Source organism: Pholis gunnellus (assembly GCF_910591455.1).
Source record: "Pholis gunnellus genome assembly, chromosome: 19".
NCBI lineage: Eukaryota > Metazoa > Chordata > Actinopteri > Perciformes > Pholidae > Pholis > Pholis gunnellus.
The window spans coordinates 7,925,525-7,942,891 of NC_136546.1; the positions used below are offsets into that span (position 1 = coordinate 7,925,525).

At 41.6% G+C, this 17,367-nt stretch overlaps 1 protein-coding gene across 1 annotated transcript in view; it reads right to left on the minus strand.

Moving 5' to 3' along the window:
• Window positions 1–17,367, minus strand: part of map3k5 (mitogen-activated protein kinase kinase kinase 5) — a 65,122-nt gene that overhangs the window by 31,824 nt on the left and 15,931 nt on the right. Inside the window, exons 2-6 of the mRNA XM_079180964.1 lie at window positions 16,906–17,045; window positions 14,666–14,689; window positions 8,453–8,646; window positions 5,517–5,685; window positions 3,865–3,971 (exon numbers count right to left, since the gene is read on the minus strand). Coding sequence (XP_079037090.1) covers window positions 3,865–3,971; window positions 5,517–5,685; window positions 8,453–8,646; window positions 14,666–14,689; window positions 16,906–17,045 — 634 coding nt within the window. The remainder of the gene's footprint in view (window positions 1–3,864; window positions 3,972–5,516; window positions 5,686–8,452; window positions 8,647–14,665; window positions 14,690–16,905; window positions 17,046–17,367) is intronic.

The window sequence follows — 17,367 nt, forward strand, 5'->3', positions numbered from 1 at the left end:
GAGGCCGAGACGATCATTGATCTGAGCAAAACAGGTGTTCACATAAGTGACTTGAGGCTGAGGTTGAGAGGCTTTCCTGCAGTGGACCACAATGTCAGTGGAGTCCGTGTCTGAGTCAAAACTCAAGCCTGGAATATTACCCTGAAAACGACAACTAAACTAACTAGAGTGTAATCAACAGAACATGTCACATGACTGGACCTGCTAGTTAAATCACAGGGGAACTCTGTGTTGCAGCGCAGAGGCACCACAGCAATGAGATGAAGTCAAGAATCCAACAAGAGCTGCAAAAATGTGCCCTCGTTAATCGCCGCCATGCAGCGATCCTTGATGGCCATGATATATTAATCGGTTAGGATAAGGAGACCATTACTTAAGATGATTATCACATTTGTACATTCTTGTCTTCATACTTGTTTTATTATAGAACATGTAAGGTATTTATGTCAACTCAGGTCCCTTATATCTTCAGGAATATCCTCATTATTATGTTAATTTAAGCAGCAAAGTGCTTCACAATCTCTATTCCGTGAGGGCAATTTTTTGGTTCTCGAGGGATGAAATTTCGACAAGGCTTTGTTCTCGAGTTAATGAACGTGTCAAAACACAGACTTCAGAAAGAAATGGGTGGCGTTGCGAGGACGAAGTCTCACACACACAGGCACAACGTGTGATGCAAACAAAACGTGGCTCCTCTCCAGAGCGTGAAAGTTAAATAAAACATATGAGCTGACAGCTATTGCCATGGAGACCTTCCAGAGGGAAGAGCGCTCAGGGAGACGAGACCCCCGCTCTGTCCTAATGCATCGAGCTATTCCTCTCTTTCTTCTCTCCAGAGTGCCGACTGGTATTTGGATGGAGCAGATTCTTCCATCGCTCCTGTCAGGAGCCCGGCAGCGCTCACACGCCCGGGGCCGCCCTGCTGCAGACAAGAGGCCGAAGCCAATTAGTCCATATGCACGCACACGCACACACACACACACACACACACACACACACACACACACACACACACACACACACACACACACACACACACACACACACACACACACACACACACACACCAACCTGAGAGATTCAAGTAGAGGCAGAGCACCAGCTTAAGACCACTCATCACGCGTTTGTTAAGGCGCACTATTGATAATCTCAGGGCTCGGTGAGGGCTTCACGCTGCTGGGTCGGAACAGGGAACTGATGATTTATAAAAGTCCACTTGAAGCGGAACATTTATTCTGGTTCGGAACTCAAAAGAGAACGATTTTTACATCCGATCACTCTATTGTGCAGTCTCTTACAACGTACCATTAACTTATGACAGGAGCGGCTTTTTGAAGACTGCTGTGACATATCAGTCATTTTGCATTCAATCCTTAAGACTATGGTGACGTAATCTACAGGTCCGCCTCCAAAAGAATCTTCTCAATAAACTGGATGTCATCTACCATTCTGTCACCGGTGCTCCTTTCAACACTCATCACTGCAGCCTGTATTCTCTAGTCAACTGTCCGTCACTCCATACACGCAGATTAATCCAAACTATCACTGGTAGAACCCCCACATGTCGCCGCTCTCTACTCATCATCTTCAACAGTAACCGCAACTTCATCAACGTAGTCATTCCATAAGTCTGCACCGCCTTCGGCCGTTTGTCATTCCAGTTTGCTGCTCCAAGCGACTGGAACGAGTTGCAAAAGAAGCTGAAACTCCACACCCTCATTCCGTTACCCTCCTTCAATAACTCATTATAAACAATAGTCTGTGATCACTGCAACTGTTTCTGAGTTTGTTTTTTTATATATTGTACATATTATGATTTTTTTATTTTTGTATGATTGAGATGTTTCCATGTTTTATTCGTTTGTACGACTTGCCTCCTGTTGCTGCCTTTTTGGCAATTTCTCAATTGACTTATCTGGTAAAATAAAGATAAAATTAAAATCCTCAATATCATTATTTCACCGGTTAAATGTAGAAAATTACACACTTTTTAAGATGGAAAAGGCAGCTTCTATTGGGGAACACTAAACTGTCCACTAGGAGAGGGCAACATGGACAATAATGGCACACGTTTTTTACTATGACAACAGAGGTTATAATAATCATCTAAGTGGGTCAGAGGCAGAGAAAAGATAGGACAGCGCTTACAACATTTCAATATATTTTTCCATACTAGCGCTATTGTAGTTACAGTGACTAATCGTACTGTAATGAATAGGTAAGCTGACACGGTAGAGACCTCCCACAGCTGTTTGTCTCTCCTCATGGCGTCCTGCTCTCAACTAAACTGAGGGAGCGTCTTCTGTCATTAAACCTTATCACATGAATCTGTCTGACAAAATGTCTCACTGTTGCTGCCTGGAGCTCGTAAACACAGTATCACATCCTGGTAATATGCCAGACGGTAACAGCGAAAACACATCTTGGCATCTTGGCGCCCTGCAGAAGCATTTTCCAATTGCTGCCAAATTAAAGAACAGCATGCGTTATTGCTGTTTGAGGCCGTCGCCCCACGAAAACCACAGGAAGTTTACAAGAAAGGCAGCTGGTGAGAAACAGGCAGTCAAAACCTCCCTGTGTCGTACATCTGTCTTTTTCCTGAGCAAAGTAGCAGCACACATGCTACTAATAATATCACTGCATTTGTTGCTGCTTGTAACTTTTTTCAATATTTAACTGGAGCTTTGAGGAAAATTCTCCCACCACGGCTACTTATGAAACCCTCTCAAAAACAAACATATAAACCCAAGATAAACTGGTTGGTTGATAATTGTATATGTAAGCAATAATAGACCATCTTGATACTTGGAAATAATAGGAACAGGCGGAGATGATGAAGAAGAACTTTTCTGACATCTCATAGTGTATCATTGTCGTTGTGTTAGGACTACATACAAATGGGACTACAAGATGGATTGTTTTCCAATCATAATCCACAATCAGAGAATCACTGAATGCAATTTTCTTGGCCGATTCCTACTTTTTTTCGAAGTCTGACCTCACGATTTCGATTATTATGCATGACGATTTTCTTTCGAAGAACTATTATTTATAGCGCGGGTCCAGACCAACTTTTTTCACCGCCGTCCCGAAAACTTATGTCAACCGTCCTGATGTCAGTGTACACCGTCAAAAATTCTAAATGCAGCAAAGTAGTAGTTGAACTCATGGTCAAGTCAGTTTCAGCAAGAGTTATTTGTTGGAAAGTTTTGTTTCTGTGGTAACCTGCAGTTTAATGTACCCTGTGTACAAATATAGAACGGAGGTTCTAACTGTGGACTGATCTTTGTTTAAAGGTGTGTCTGTGCTGTTTCAACTGACCAACCAGAAAGCATTTTCCACGGCTATGACAAATAATTTAATCAAGTCTATTTAACTTAATTTACTCCTACAAGGACAATTGTGAGCAACAGCTTGCAACTCTGTTCAATATATAATACACAAAGCCAAAGCAATCAAAGGCTTTACGCTTAAAAACAACTGGTGAAATTCTGGTAATAAACACATTAATAAATACATAAACATCTAAAAATACAAAGTAACTAGGCTGTGCAAAAGCATAAAAATGACTATGAAGAACTGAGAAGATGGACAGAAGAGCATAGAGATGTCTTAAAGACGGCAGTGAGAATTCCCTCACTTATATGTGTTCATGTCACCAGAGTACGCTCATCAAAAAGTCTCTTTTTTTTTAGCTTTATTGTCAATAAGTCACACTACAACTACAAAGCACCTCCACCCAAACCAAAATCTCCCCAATAAATAAATGAATGAATACATAAAAAGCTGTCAAACTGAATGTGTGCATCAGTGTATCAGAGTGTGTCTCCATGTGCAGCTTCAGTGTCACCAGGTGTATCTTACCGATTCAGTGCAAAGGCGTAGTGGAACTTCACATGTGGATGGGCCATGGGGTCAAAGGTCGGCAGCTTCTCCAGAGTCTCCACCAGCTTCACGATGGACTCATAATCCTGGACGATAAGTGAGGAGCACACTGGTGAGCTTCCTGTCCAATTTCCTACTGACTGCTAAGCATTGTGGGACGGTGGTCCAAGTATCTCTGCACCAAATGTCCTCCAAACAGACGCTGCAACCCATGAAGGTATTGAGCTGCTTTGAGGCCAGAGGGAGAGTTTCTGATGTCTTTTCATTCACTCTGTCTGATTCTCAACTGGCTGCTTAACACCAGAAGCACTTCAATAATTGAGAGGCCCCTTCATCATATTTTTGTTGCTGCTACTACTTGCCTACATAGTCACTGTACCCAAAGCATGATGAATAATTCAGCACGTCCTCAACGCTTGTTGTTCTAATGAATGATTCATGAGGCCGAGCGCTGCCTATGGTGAGTGGGACGACTTGGCCGGCGAGTGCCATCGCAATGTGGAGACCAAAGAGCGGAAAGAGCGGCAGATTTAATACGGGCAGACCAAAAGCTTCGCCTGGAGCTCTCTCCACAGGCGGTCTGCGATGGCCCCCGTTTGAGGAAGCGGCACTCGTAAAAAGGGATGACGTTGACAGATTGACGCTGAGGCAGTCACCTCTCTCTAACTTGTACAGTAGGTTCGTACAGTGCCTTCCTCTGCCAAGGTCAGGGACACGAGCAGCAGTCACAGATCATCTGTACTTAGTTGGCAATTTGTTGGAACTTAAGAGGTGCATCAGGGGTTAGATGGATGTCTGATATACCTTCATAGTTTATCCTAGAAGCTTTTTGGGATGCTGGGCTGGACGTTTTTGCATGTCTTTCTCTAAAGAGTCGCGTTCTCAGGGTGCAAAATCAGGGTTATGGAAGGTTTCAATCTGTTGATGAGCGGTGCATCCTGATTGGTTGAGGGATTTCTTTTTAATGCAGATTGAAATTGAGCAACAATTTGCATGTAAACACAGTCTTTAGACATTTGAGATGTTAATGTTAGCTTCCAAAAGTCTGATAAAGATTTTAAATTGATCAATCAGCAACTATTATATTTTCACAATTATCTGTGACATTTTAGAAGCCAAACAATTGGACAGATTCATCAAAAAAAGAATTACCAGAATCATCAATAGAGAAAGTAATTGTTAGTTGTGGACCTTTATTAAATTTAGAGACTTATTAACAAGGACTGTGTCCTCATTTCCTGTGCATTTGTATGTTTTCCTCTATTCTTTTAGTAGGGTTTTAACTTTAAACTTTGAATTATATTAAGAACCCTCTGATGTAAAGACGCCTCTATGATCCTCTATAGAGCAATGGGCTGTCTCTACGGTGGCAGGAAACTAAGGGATTGTCCTACAGCACAAAGGCAGGATTGCTTTATGGCACAGAACAAGAAGAAGGAGCTTTGCTTTGCTTTCAAATCAATCAAATTCTCTCTCTATGTGCCTATTCTCTTCAGTTAAACAACAGGCAGCAACTACCAACTGTCTCCACTAATTATCCAAATTGTTAAATCATGATGAGGCAGCAGACTTCATTTGACACATGACAACAACATGCTGATGTTTAGAGAGGCTACACAGAGCAGGTGTACCTGGATGTCCCTGTATGTCAGCAGCAGGTTGATGACGATGTCGACCGAAAGGCACTCCACGTTGTCCAGGCGCTGTTGGATGCGGCTCAGCTCGGCAGCCAGCTCCATGCCAGTGTACAGCTCCCGAGCCTTACGGATCTCATTCAGGATCGTCTCTCGGAAATACTGGCTGTGAGACAAGAAGATACGTAGGAGAGAGGAGTTCATGATTAAGAAATACATCTAAAAAACACTCCAGTTTCCATTATTCAAAGTGAGTTCAATGTGTAATTTTAGGCCTTTCTGTAAACCATACTAACCAAATTAGGTAGTTTATATCTCCTTGAGGGGCAAGTCTGACATGTTCAGTGTTTGAATTAATTTCCTGCTTTACATAATTTCAGATCGCTCTCTAGTGAGAAGAGCTACTTTCCGCTCGTCTTAAATGAGTTTTTCAGAGGAATTATTTCATGAATGTGTTTAAATATTTCCACTTCCAGTAAAGTAATTTAAAACAATAATTTATATAATGTATTTTCTGTTTTACTTCATGGATCATTATTGTGATCGGCCGAGGCGGGGCCTCATAAACCTGCAGATAAGTCCTGATATTAGTTTCACTGGACTTTGTGGAGGAAATAATTAAATTAAGATAATGAACTGAAAGCAGCGTTATTTACTGGATACTCTCTTCTCATATGCTCTGTGATATTTTTGAATACACAGCAAATGATGAACAGAAACCCTTTTAATGTAAGTTTACAGCATGTAATGCAGCTTTTCAAAAGGGCCATTTGTTGGATCTTCATTCATGAATACACATGGCTTTCATCAAATTAGGTTTTTAAATGATTTTGAAATGTTCTCATATTTTATGATTTCCTCACCATAGACAAATGATAAAAAATGAATTTCTGTTTTTGTGGTTAGTTAAATGTAATTCATGGTGATGTTAGAATGCTGCTGAATAGCCCCGTTAATACAGGTGCGTGCCGATGTTTGTGTGTGGCGAGTGGGAGAGAAAAAGGTTTCTAGAACGTATATCCCTTAAAATCAACCATTGAAAACAGAGTTTTGGTATTGGTGGTAAAAATCGTATCAACCATTTTCCAAAGATCCACGTAATATTGATCATTGCTGCAGATTATTATCTCTCCCCACTCTTTTCTGTCATATGTCATCAGCCAAATAATGACTCACTTTGTTACCAGAATAAATTAGTTCCATGTGATTGAGCTGACTAAAATTAAATAAGCTTAAAATAAAACCTCCATTATATTAGACCAAGGCAACATTGACCTTTAAAAGGCCGATGTCAGCCAAATACATGGCATCAGCAAACCATAAAGAAATGTAAAGGTAGCACAGGTCTCAGTGCCATAAAGCAGACTAAATGAAATCTATACTCGATAGTTTATTAGAAATAGCAATCATGCTCCTTCACACAATGTACAAAATTCATTCTACCCTGTGATTGCTGAGCTGAAAACGCTCTGCTTTGCTCAATGGTTTTAACTTCATGCATGCTGGTCTCCAGGAGACAGAAGCTTTATCAAAGCGCATGTTTTTTTCTTTTGTGCCTGTAAAAACCTGAGTCACTATTCCTGGAGCCGAGCGAGAGCTAACTGGCTGCTGCATCGCCATCGCCTGTTGGCAGGAAAGCCTTAAATATTACCCCAGCAACTGAGGTGGTGTAAAATGTTTAAAAAAGTAGATCACAACCACGCAAGTCAAGGTTGAGGGATGCACTACATGAAAATAATTACAGCAAGTAAAAATAGTAGGAGTGGTATAATAAAACAAAAAGAGAAACAGTCACAGTGCTACTCAAATATGAACACGATCTGCATTTGTTGCATCATTTACACCTCAGCTTGCATTTATACAATGAAACCAGTTGAACATTGTTTGCATATAACCTCATATGGCCCCTATTACAGTACATTTCCTTCAGGGAAACTTCTTGTTAGCAGACATAGCTTTAAATAGTTACATTTTTATCTTTTGCTTCCTCATCCTCAATCACATTGCTTTGCTCTAAATACGAAAGTGTTTCCTTCAACAGTTTACTGAAAATTCATGTGCATTATCATTTTCAGGATCGCATGGGAATAACCTAATCATATTCAGCCCTTCAAAGCCAAAATGCAGTAACCACTGTATATTTGGTCAAAAGTGAATTTTACGGCGTAGAAATGTTCAACTTCCTCAAATACAGCATGTGAAATTGTAACATGAAAACAAGACAGCTAACGTAGCTTAAGCAGGTGAGATATAGCTAACTACCCTACAACTTTGATCAGTGACCAACATCACACAGTGAACCAACACAATTCAGTATGTTATTCCACGTCGCTATTTAAGACAGTAGCTCAATCATAATGGGCAACAAACCCAGCTAGCTTAACTCCTGCTAACACTAGCTCAGCAGAATAGCAGTAATGCTAACTACCTTCTTGGCTTTTGGAATTTATGTGATTTGGCGTGACCAAGTAACCGTGAAATCAAATATTTCAGGGTATTAAATTGTTGATTTATTTGTTATTGATTGGCAAAGCAGAGATACATGTACATTGTGTTGGCAGATAGATACTGTGTTTTATGCTGAAGATTACACAAAGGCAGTATGCATTCTTTTAGGTCTATGTGTAGCTTTGTAATCTGCCTAAACATGCATTAAATTAAGGCATTACAACCTTTTACACCCGTTTCAAGATAGCTTGAAAACTTAAAACTGTTTCTCAATTTCACTGCTTGTGTAGTAACTGGTCTCTGCCTTTGTAGAGCAGCACCGCCTTCAAAAACAGGCTATTCCTATTGTTTAGCATCCTTGTTCATGTAGCATCTTTTGGTCATGATGATGGGTAGCATCAATAGCATTTTTGAAGCGGGATGGTAATTATGACAGTGTAGTCTTTGGCCCGGTCCAACCGCCGTCAGCCCTTCAGTATACTTACTGGGAGTTTGCCTGTGACACTTTGAGCACCTGGATGAAGCGGTCGAGCAGCGGCATGCAGATGGGCCCCAGCAGCATCTCAAAGCTGGGCTGCATCAGCTCCGTCAGGCCCTTCATCAGGCTGCCCTCACAGCAGTACACCTTGTTGTGGGGCGTCACCATGTACGGGATGAAGGTGTAGTTGGCTGAGCACGTCTGTTGATGCAAGAGACACAGTTTTGGGGAATTAGCTAATGGTATATCTAAGCATCAGAGGACTCCTTTTGAATAACGTTGTGGGTTTTGTGTGAAGGAGGCATCAGCAATATTGTAGCCAAATGTGTGTGTATTATTTGGAGACACCAAAATACTTGCTAATTAGATTTAATGTGACCCAAAAAGGATAAAACTACAATCAGTATCTTTATATAACATCTGTTTTTGAATCTTCACGTCTTCCATAGACATAGTATGTTGACACTACGATACATTTTGAGTTGTCTAGACAGTCTAACCACATGGTCCTTTTAGCAGCTCTTCTGCAATTTTTGATCATATCACACCAACTTCCTCTGCAACTGGAATTGCCCGTTGTCATAGAACTTTTAATTTCCATTTTCTCAGGCACTTATTGGACTTCTCGTCCATGTTGGCTTAAAATTCAAAAGTCCATTCTTGTCCTTCTGTTCTCTACTTGAATTCAATCTGCAGAAGAAGAATGTGTGATACAATACAGCTAGTGCAGCTAGTAAATGTACCTTATGGAGAGATTGTTGTGTCAGCTTCTGTTCCCAATTGGTCAAGAATGGACTTTCACTCTCAACTTTTAGGCCAATATGGCAACAAAAGTGCAAAAAAAAATGTTTTATGACAACTGGGCAACTCCATCTTCTGAGGAAGACTGTGTTGTACACTTGAAGGCTCCTGAATAGTTACTAAATAAACCTTGTGGTGAGCTTGTTTTTATGTCATCTACTGTTTCAAGGTCAGGAATAGACTCTCAATTTAAAATATTACTTTGCTTTTTCAGCCATTTACAATTATAATGCAATATTACCATAAAAGATCGGCCTCTATTTTAAAGCAGCTCTGTACATGTATTAATAACCAAACTTAAGAGTAGAATGTATCGTAAGCAGTTAAAAAAAGTGTCCTTACAGTACAACACGTGCATTTACAGTAAATACAAACCATTAAAATATGACCTCATCGAAACTATTCAACAAAGGCTCTTTACAACAGATTATACTGTACTAGTAAAACATTACATTTTACAGGGAGGAAGCAGATTGCCTGGAGGAAGTATGCACTGTTTCCCCTGTTTGAGACAGTTTCAGGTAACAACACGAGCGTTCGGCTCTGATCTGTCCTCGCAGACAATAGTCTTTGTGTTGCATGGTTTTCACTGAACCAGTCTACACAGGCAGCAGCCGGGAGCAGAGATCTGCATCAGTGCCGACAGTCCCAATTAGGAGCTGCTTTCTTGCAACCACAAACAATTACAGCCGTGCACTTACTAATTCCATTTAGTGCTCATGAAAATCAAGCAGAACCAGAAGTCTTTGCTGCTCTCCTAGTACAAATCTCTACCCTGGTCATTTGCTGCAGCTGCGGCATGCAGGAGCAATTTTGTTTCATGTCTGTTTCAGTTTTAGCTGCAGTTGTACAGTAGCACTAAACGTGTTCTTTATTTACTTAGCTCCAATTCTCGACATCTGTGTTTAGTCTGGAGGAAGATTTTCTGTACCCTGTGTCTGTATTTGTTTTAATTTGACATTATTCTCCAGCAGCGGTCGTGACGCTTCTGTTGCGGTGGCCTTACACTGCTCAATAAACAAGGAGGAAACACGTGGATGTGGTGTTTGCAGCACAGAGAGAAAGAGAGACAGAGAGAGAGAGAGAGGCAGGAAATCCACTTTCGACATCCTCAAGAAACAGCCGAGGCATTTTCAAGGAGAGCTATTCCCAGAATGTCAGATGTGTGGTGAAACAGAACATGAGAGCATCTGAAGGCGGTTGGGCTGCTACCCAGCTGCATCCTGACGACTTTAATATTCTCTCATGGTTTTAGCTTTTCATGCAGCCTCTTTGAGAAAACACACTGCTGCTGCTCTCGCTGCCAACGGAAAGAAAAGGAAGGTGCGGCGTTTGAAGCAATGAAAGCCATCCGCAGATAACTACTTCCTCCAGTGCAACAGCGGCTCATGACATCAGCAGCTGCTGCAGTGGCGGTGCAAGCCTTTCATAAATAAACCTGTGACCCCTGTTTCTGTTAGGTGTCACCAGACCGGTTGCAAAATCCAGAAAAGCGGAAAATCCGCTATGTTTAGCTCTTCTGTGTGGTCCGTGCTGTCATGGGGATCACATGACAGGTTTGTTTTCACGGGCCGATGCTTCAGAGCTGCTGCAGGTCAATAGAAGCTAACCGCCGCGAGTCGCTTACAGGTATCAAGTCTGTCAGTTGCCGAGTGAAACACATGTGACAGCACTGGCCGTCACTGGGAATGTGAGTCAGTTATCCAGCGAGTGAGTCATCTGGTGTGTTAGCCTCGCCGATGGTCCATCTGTCCATTTGCACTAACAGGAGGATCGAAGCTCCATGCTTACTCACTCACCTTCACAGAGACACACAAAGAGCCGAACACAACTTGATGCGAGCAGTTGATATATACATGTCGGCTCCGACAGTCATTAACCCATTGAGGAAGTAACCGCTCATGGTCACCTCCACCCAGGCCTAAAGCTCCCAGAGTTTGTACCCGTGAGCTGCAGATTTGAAGTCTGTGAGTTGCTTCAGTCTGTGTATTTACACCAACACTGACGAAGCAATGTGTTGTCATCACAGTAATTGGATATACATAAACTGAGGGGAATTACCTGGATTTCCACGATCATGGTAGTTAAATGCAATTAGCAACACATGCTTTTGTAACAGCAGAGGGTAAACCGACACATTTACAACTTTATTTTAAATACATTTGTTCAAATGAAATTAAATGCAATTGCACCAGCACAGGGGGCAACTGTGCAAATGACAGTTGGCTACACCCCTCCCACAAACGGGTATTGTCCAATCAGAGTTTAGCAAGGCTTTAGACTATCGTGTCTTTTTTTTAAGCTCTGCCAGAAGCAAAAACAGAAGAGCAAAATTGTAAGGAATGCATTAAAGAGTATAATTATCAAATGTTAGCATGCCCGGCATACTTGCTAGAGTAGTGACCAAGCCTTTCTAACAAAGCAAAGGACTACGAACCGCATTACTCTGTGGGATTACAGGTTAGAAGTTTGAAAAGTTTCTGTTCAGGTTCATGGGAACAAAGATGCGACTATATCAGTTGAGCGTAACGTTAGCGGATTTGTGCCTTGCTCATCTGGAATAGGGAACTTTAAACTGCAGCCATCAAACAAACTTGTTGGATCGTGTTACGTTTTCCAAACTTTTGTCTTTTTCTCTTGCAAAAGTGACTTACTACTGAAAACAACATAGGCCAAATCTAACCTCTGTGAGGCTTTCTAAGTATGGTTAGTATGCATCTGGAATACTGCACTATAATAATATGGCTAACTAGCTTTACCCTGCAACAGAAGTAGGCTACAATGGTACAAAGTATTTACATCTCTTATACACGGATCATCAACTGGTGAGGAGGGTGACTGGTCTTTTAGCACTGCATCATCTATGTAGACATGAAATGAATGTTCAAGACCTTGCAACAGTAACAAAGTGGAGCGGGGTTTAGGATGACTGGCATTGTCGTAGTTTCCTGTGCCTGTACTGCCTATTCTCTAGCTTATAAATAAACAGTGTCTACATATGAGGTTGCTCACAGAAAAGATGAGGGTTCTAATTTTAAGGGTTAAATGTTAAGTTTGAATGAAATGTTTTATTTCAGAGACTACAGCAGGCTGAAATGTCATGCTTTGAGTTGTGTCTTGCAGGAGGCAGGTGCTGATGTTACCACAGAGGAGGTTTGCTGCTGTTATTGCACTTGAAGTGCTCTTTCACCAGCACAGAGGGCGAGCTCAGAGCACATGCACCAGAGTAAAGGGCATTGAAGAGCCCTAATATGAGCAAGACAGGGAGAGAACATAGGGGAGATCAGTGAGTTCACACTCTCTCTGAGTGATAATCAGCTCTCCTCACACAGTACCAGTCAGTGTCAGGGATCAGTGTGTTTCATGCAGCGCAGTGCTACCTCCTTCCTCTCTAAAAAGCCACTTAGGGGAGCTAAGCCTTTCATCTCAGCCCTCAACGTGGACTCCAGCTTCTGTCTCATAATTGGTTCCAGCACTAAATTAGTCGATTGCTCAAGAAGTAACAGAAAATCAATCAACAAAAATGTAGATGATTAAATTAATCTGATACGGTATCTGTCAAGCAGAGATGTCAATTATTTGTTACTTCCAGCTTCTCAAATGAGAGGATTGGCTGCTTTTCTCTGTTTTACATCACTGTAAGTTAAATTCAGATGTGGACTGCAATCTGATGACATCCCCTCGGGTTTGGGGAAACAAATTACATTTTATGATCTAAACTGCCAAAAGAAATAATTATTAGATCAACTGTTAAACACACCGACATCTCCGCACAACCGGTGCGGGAAAATGCAGCGTTGCCGGATTTCGAATGAATGCAGCCGAAGCGCACGCCTTTCAGCTCCGTGTGTGGCTCCACCCCTGCACTTGGTCAAACGGACACCAATAGCAGCACTCAGCACACAGCAGGGGGGGGAGGGAGAGAGGAGAGGGGCAAATGAAAACAGACAGCGATGTAAAAATACAGACGTTAAAGAGGGCCTTGCGGTTCTGTGCAGCTATCAGGAGCAGAAGAACCGTGACGAAGTGGCAGTATTTGATGACTTGAACGGGATACACACCCATCGCGCTGTTATTGGCTGGGGGTAACACCCCCATGTGGGGCCTAGAGGCACTTTGTTGATGCCCAGAGACGTCCCGAATACAGCAAAAAAAGAGGAAAAGAGAAAATACAGGCAGAAGGCAAAGTCTCTGTGGATACACACACCACCACAAACTTCTAGTGGGTCAAAAGTGATGACTGAGAGGGATTCTCCGGGTCTGAAAAGTGAAGTCAATGTGGAAGTGCCTTAAACTTGCATTCTTTCACATGGCCATCAGGGGGCGACTCCTCTGGTTTCAAAAAGAAGTCTGATTGTATAGAAGTCTATGAGAAAATGACTCTACTTCTTGATTTAATACCTTAGTAAACATTGTAAACATGAGTTTATGGTATCATTAGAGACGCACCGATACCGATAATAATATCGGATATCGGTCCGTCAAACAGCTGTATTGGCAATCAGAGACAATAGGCCGATTTGTGAACGGATATCATCATTTTGATCAATACTAATTCAGTAAATTTGTATCTATATATTTATTTGTTACATTTTGTTTTACAAAGTTAGGAAAGCAAGGGCTAAATCAAGCCTGATGTTTCCTTACACATAAAAGAATGATCCCCGTCACTTCCACACAGTGAGGCATATCATTTTTTTAAACACTAGTATCGGATCAGTACTCAGTATCACCCTGTATCGTCCATCCCTAATCTCAGTCACTAGCTTTCTTTAATAGAGCCTGATGTTCATTTAGAAAACGATAGTCCCATTTAGAGCGTGGCTACCTTGAGATTGACGGGTCGCTACCACGGCATTGTCCGTTCTGTTCATGAAAGTTTATTGTAACATTTTTTTATACATACATTCATTTTGGGAAAATGCTGCACATTATACCTTTAACACCCAATGTGTTTCAGTATGTGAATCTACATAAACTTTCAATTTAATTAGGAACGACATGACAGTCAGAAAAGAACAGGATTTCCTTAGCTTTAATGCAGCACCTCATTTGAATGCTGCAGTTTTTGCAAGTGAAATTTTCAAAACGCTCGAGCCTTCTTATGAAGATCAAGCCCATGCAGTCACTATAGCTCATACAGCAGCTGCCATAAGAGAAAAACATTGATATGGAAGCGATGTTGTCGTTTTACATTCTGTGAAACCTTTATCACAGCGTCTGAACAACAGTGGGTTGCAAAAGAGAAAACCTTCATCACACCGAGGAGATCGACATAAGGTGTTGGGCACTGTGCTCCCTGCACGTTGTAAAGAAACATATTCTTTCAGCACAAAGGATGTGTGATGTGTGAGCCATGTGTGATTAATGTGTGAAAGGCAAAGGCGGGGAGGGGAAGAAGATTGCTTTGTGTACTTACAGTGTTCTTCTGGCAAATTATCTCCTGAAACAAAAAGATACAAATATAATTAGAGTTTCCACAAGAACATTTCTCTTAGTTCCACTGAGATTCAGACATCATAATTGTGACAATAGCATTTATTAAAATGACTGACTTTTTGGAAATTTGATGATATCCGTTTGTGGTTAAAAGCTGTGACACGATAACACACATTATGTAGTAACAGTTGGTGCGCTTAATGCACAAAGTGTAGGCATACACAATGTGTGTAGCAATGTAGGTTTTGCAAATGTTTTATGAGGAAGGAAACATTCAATGTGTGTTCGACCAAGAAGCTTTGTTTACAATAAATACAACTGCTGTAGTTGGTTTGAGGCATACCGAGGTCTTATGTCTGGCAGAAAGTCAGATATTCGGCCACTGAAAGGGAGTTCTTTTTGTAAAAAAGTAACACAAATGCATCAATTTTACCCGTCTTTAAACAATCCTTGCAGGCTTTAGCTTGTATTTGAAATGAACTAACTATAGGGTTAGAGAGATTGCCAGTAAAGATCCACCGATCAATCGGCTGCCAATGGAAACTGATTGGCAATTGGCAAAACTTCAAGCTGATTGGCAACGACCGTTGACCGGCCGATCAGTATCATATTTCCCTATGTTTAGTCGGTCACATTTACACACACGTGCCACGTGATAGTTTTGCCCTTCATACACAATTCATTGAGAAAGAAGCATGACAAGAACGAGTACACTGTGTACAAAAAGGCCTTTTTAGGTCTTAATGTATTTTAAAAAAAAGAAAAGAAAGGACGCCAGTATTTAAAGATATCTTCTGACGTTTAAACAGCACCCATTGAAACAATTTAGCAGCCTGATAGAGTTCAGAGGAAACCACCAGAGAAAAGTGCTCTTTTCAGGCAGGGTGGAGAGCAGCCAGCCGACTGCCCAGCGAGGCGGTCGGGTACCACAGCAGACCACAGGACCTCCTGTTAGGTACCAGTCTGCATTAGGGCAGGCCGTCTGAAGCAATTTGACCAACATAAAATACCGAAATAATAGAGCAGAGACCGTGCATTTGGTTTATAATGTCATGTTAATCTCCACTGAAGGCTGTATAGTACTACATGTTGACTGCACAGTGAGGTTGCTGGCACTGGATTGCGGTCGCCATAAGACTCCTCTCACTGCACTAAATACCTACAATAAAGGCTTCAGTGTTCCTCTGCCACAAGTCGCCTACAGCAGGAGGTTTAAAATATGCTCAGCTTGGGCCTCAGACAGTGTGAACTACATCTTGTCTGCCACACAGGAGCTACAAGACTCACACTGCTGCCATATGTTTTGACTCAGCCAAAATTTGTCTGGGTGAGAACAATCTGACATTTTAATATGACTAAAGATGTGTTACTCTCCTTTAGAGTTTGCTTTAACAGAGCAGTGCCTCTGACAGTTGTGGTTTATTTCATAACAGTGCGTCATCTTTTATGAAGTTAGCGGAGGTGGTCTTCGTTAGAGGTGGACGCAGCCCACCTCCACTAAAAGAACTTGATAACATGAGTAATGATCATCGCCACGGCTGAGCACCTCCACCAAGAGTGCACAATGCCATAAATGTGTTCGGTTTAAAAAAGGAATTTAGTTTAGAAATTGAATTTTCTATCTGCAAAGTGCAGTACGAAAAGGTCTTTCAATGATGAGCAATGCTTCAGAACCTAGACCAATGCCTGCTACACCTGCTTTTTGGGCCATGACTTAACTTCCCACCAAACTTTAATGAAATCTGTAACTTTAATATGCTTTGCAATGTTTCAGCTTACATACAATCAGGACTGAAATCTAAACCTCCTTGGTGGAGATTAAAAAGTAACACCTAAAGACACACCACCGAAGGCAAAACAATATATAAAGACTGCAGAAAAATTACCATTTTAAAAAGTGATTATTTGCTAATTGAATAAAAGAAAACAGTCTTTTCCCATAAATTCTACTTTCACCTACATTTTTGGCTCATCTTCGACTAAATGAGGCCATCACTGGCTTCCAAATGAATCATAAATACATTTCCTTCCATCCAATTATTGACACATTTATGAGCTGCTGCTGCCACCAAATCTCATTTCTTTCAATCCCCTGCCTCCTCCTAAATATAGCCTTTAATCACCACCTTTGTGAACCACAGCGACTGCTTGGCTCATGTGTATAAGCAAAGAGAGCGGGTTTGTCCTGTATTCGGTTTTTGCGACGACGGCTTGCTGTACCTGCAGAGACTGGAGGGAGTCGGAGTTGGTGTCGCAGTACAGGATGATGTTGTTGGCCATGCTGAAGCTCTCTCGGACTCCCAGGTGGTAGAAGAGCGAGGGCTGGCGGAAGGCATCCGTCATCTCCACCACAGCTATGTCTGGTGGTAAGAGACAGGCGTCAGTGTAGCCCTCTGGGTTAATACTTTGATTTAAAACAGTCATCAAATGGTTAACACTTCTGTTATACTGTAGCTGTATCTATATGTACACAAGCATTTACACACACACACACACGTGACTGTTGAACATCTCACTCGAAAACCACTCTTCTGGTTTTGACCACTGAAACGGAAGCACAATATTGTCTGAAATACCATTGTATGCTGCGGCATTGAGATTCAGCCCAAGAGCAAAAGCCTTACACGCCTTAAAGTGTGTATTTGGGGCTGCTTTCGTTAAATTTGGTCATTTCTATGCCAA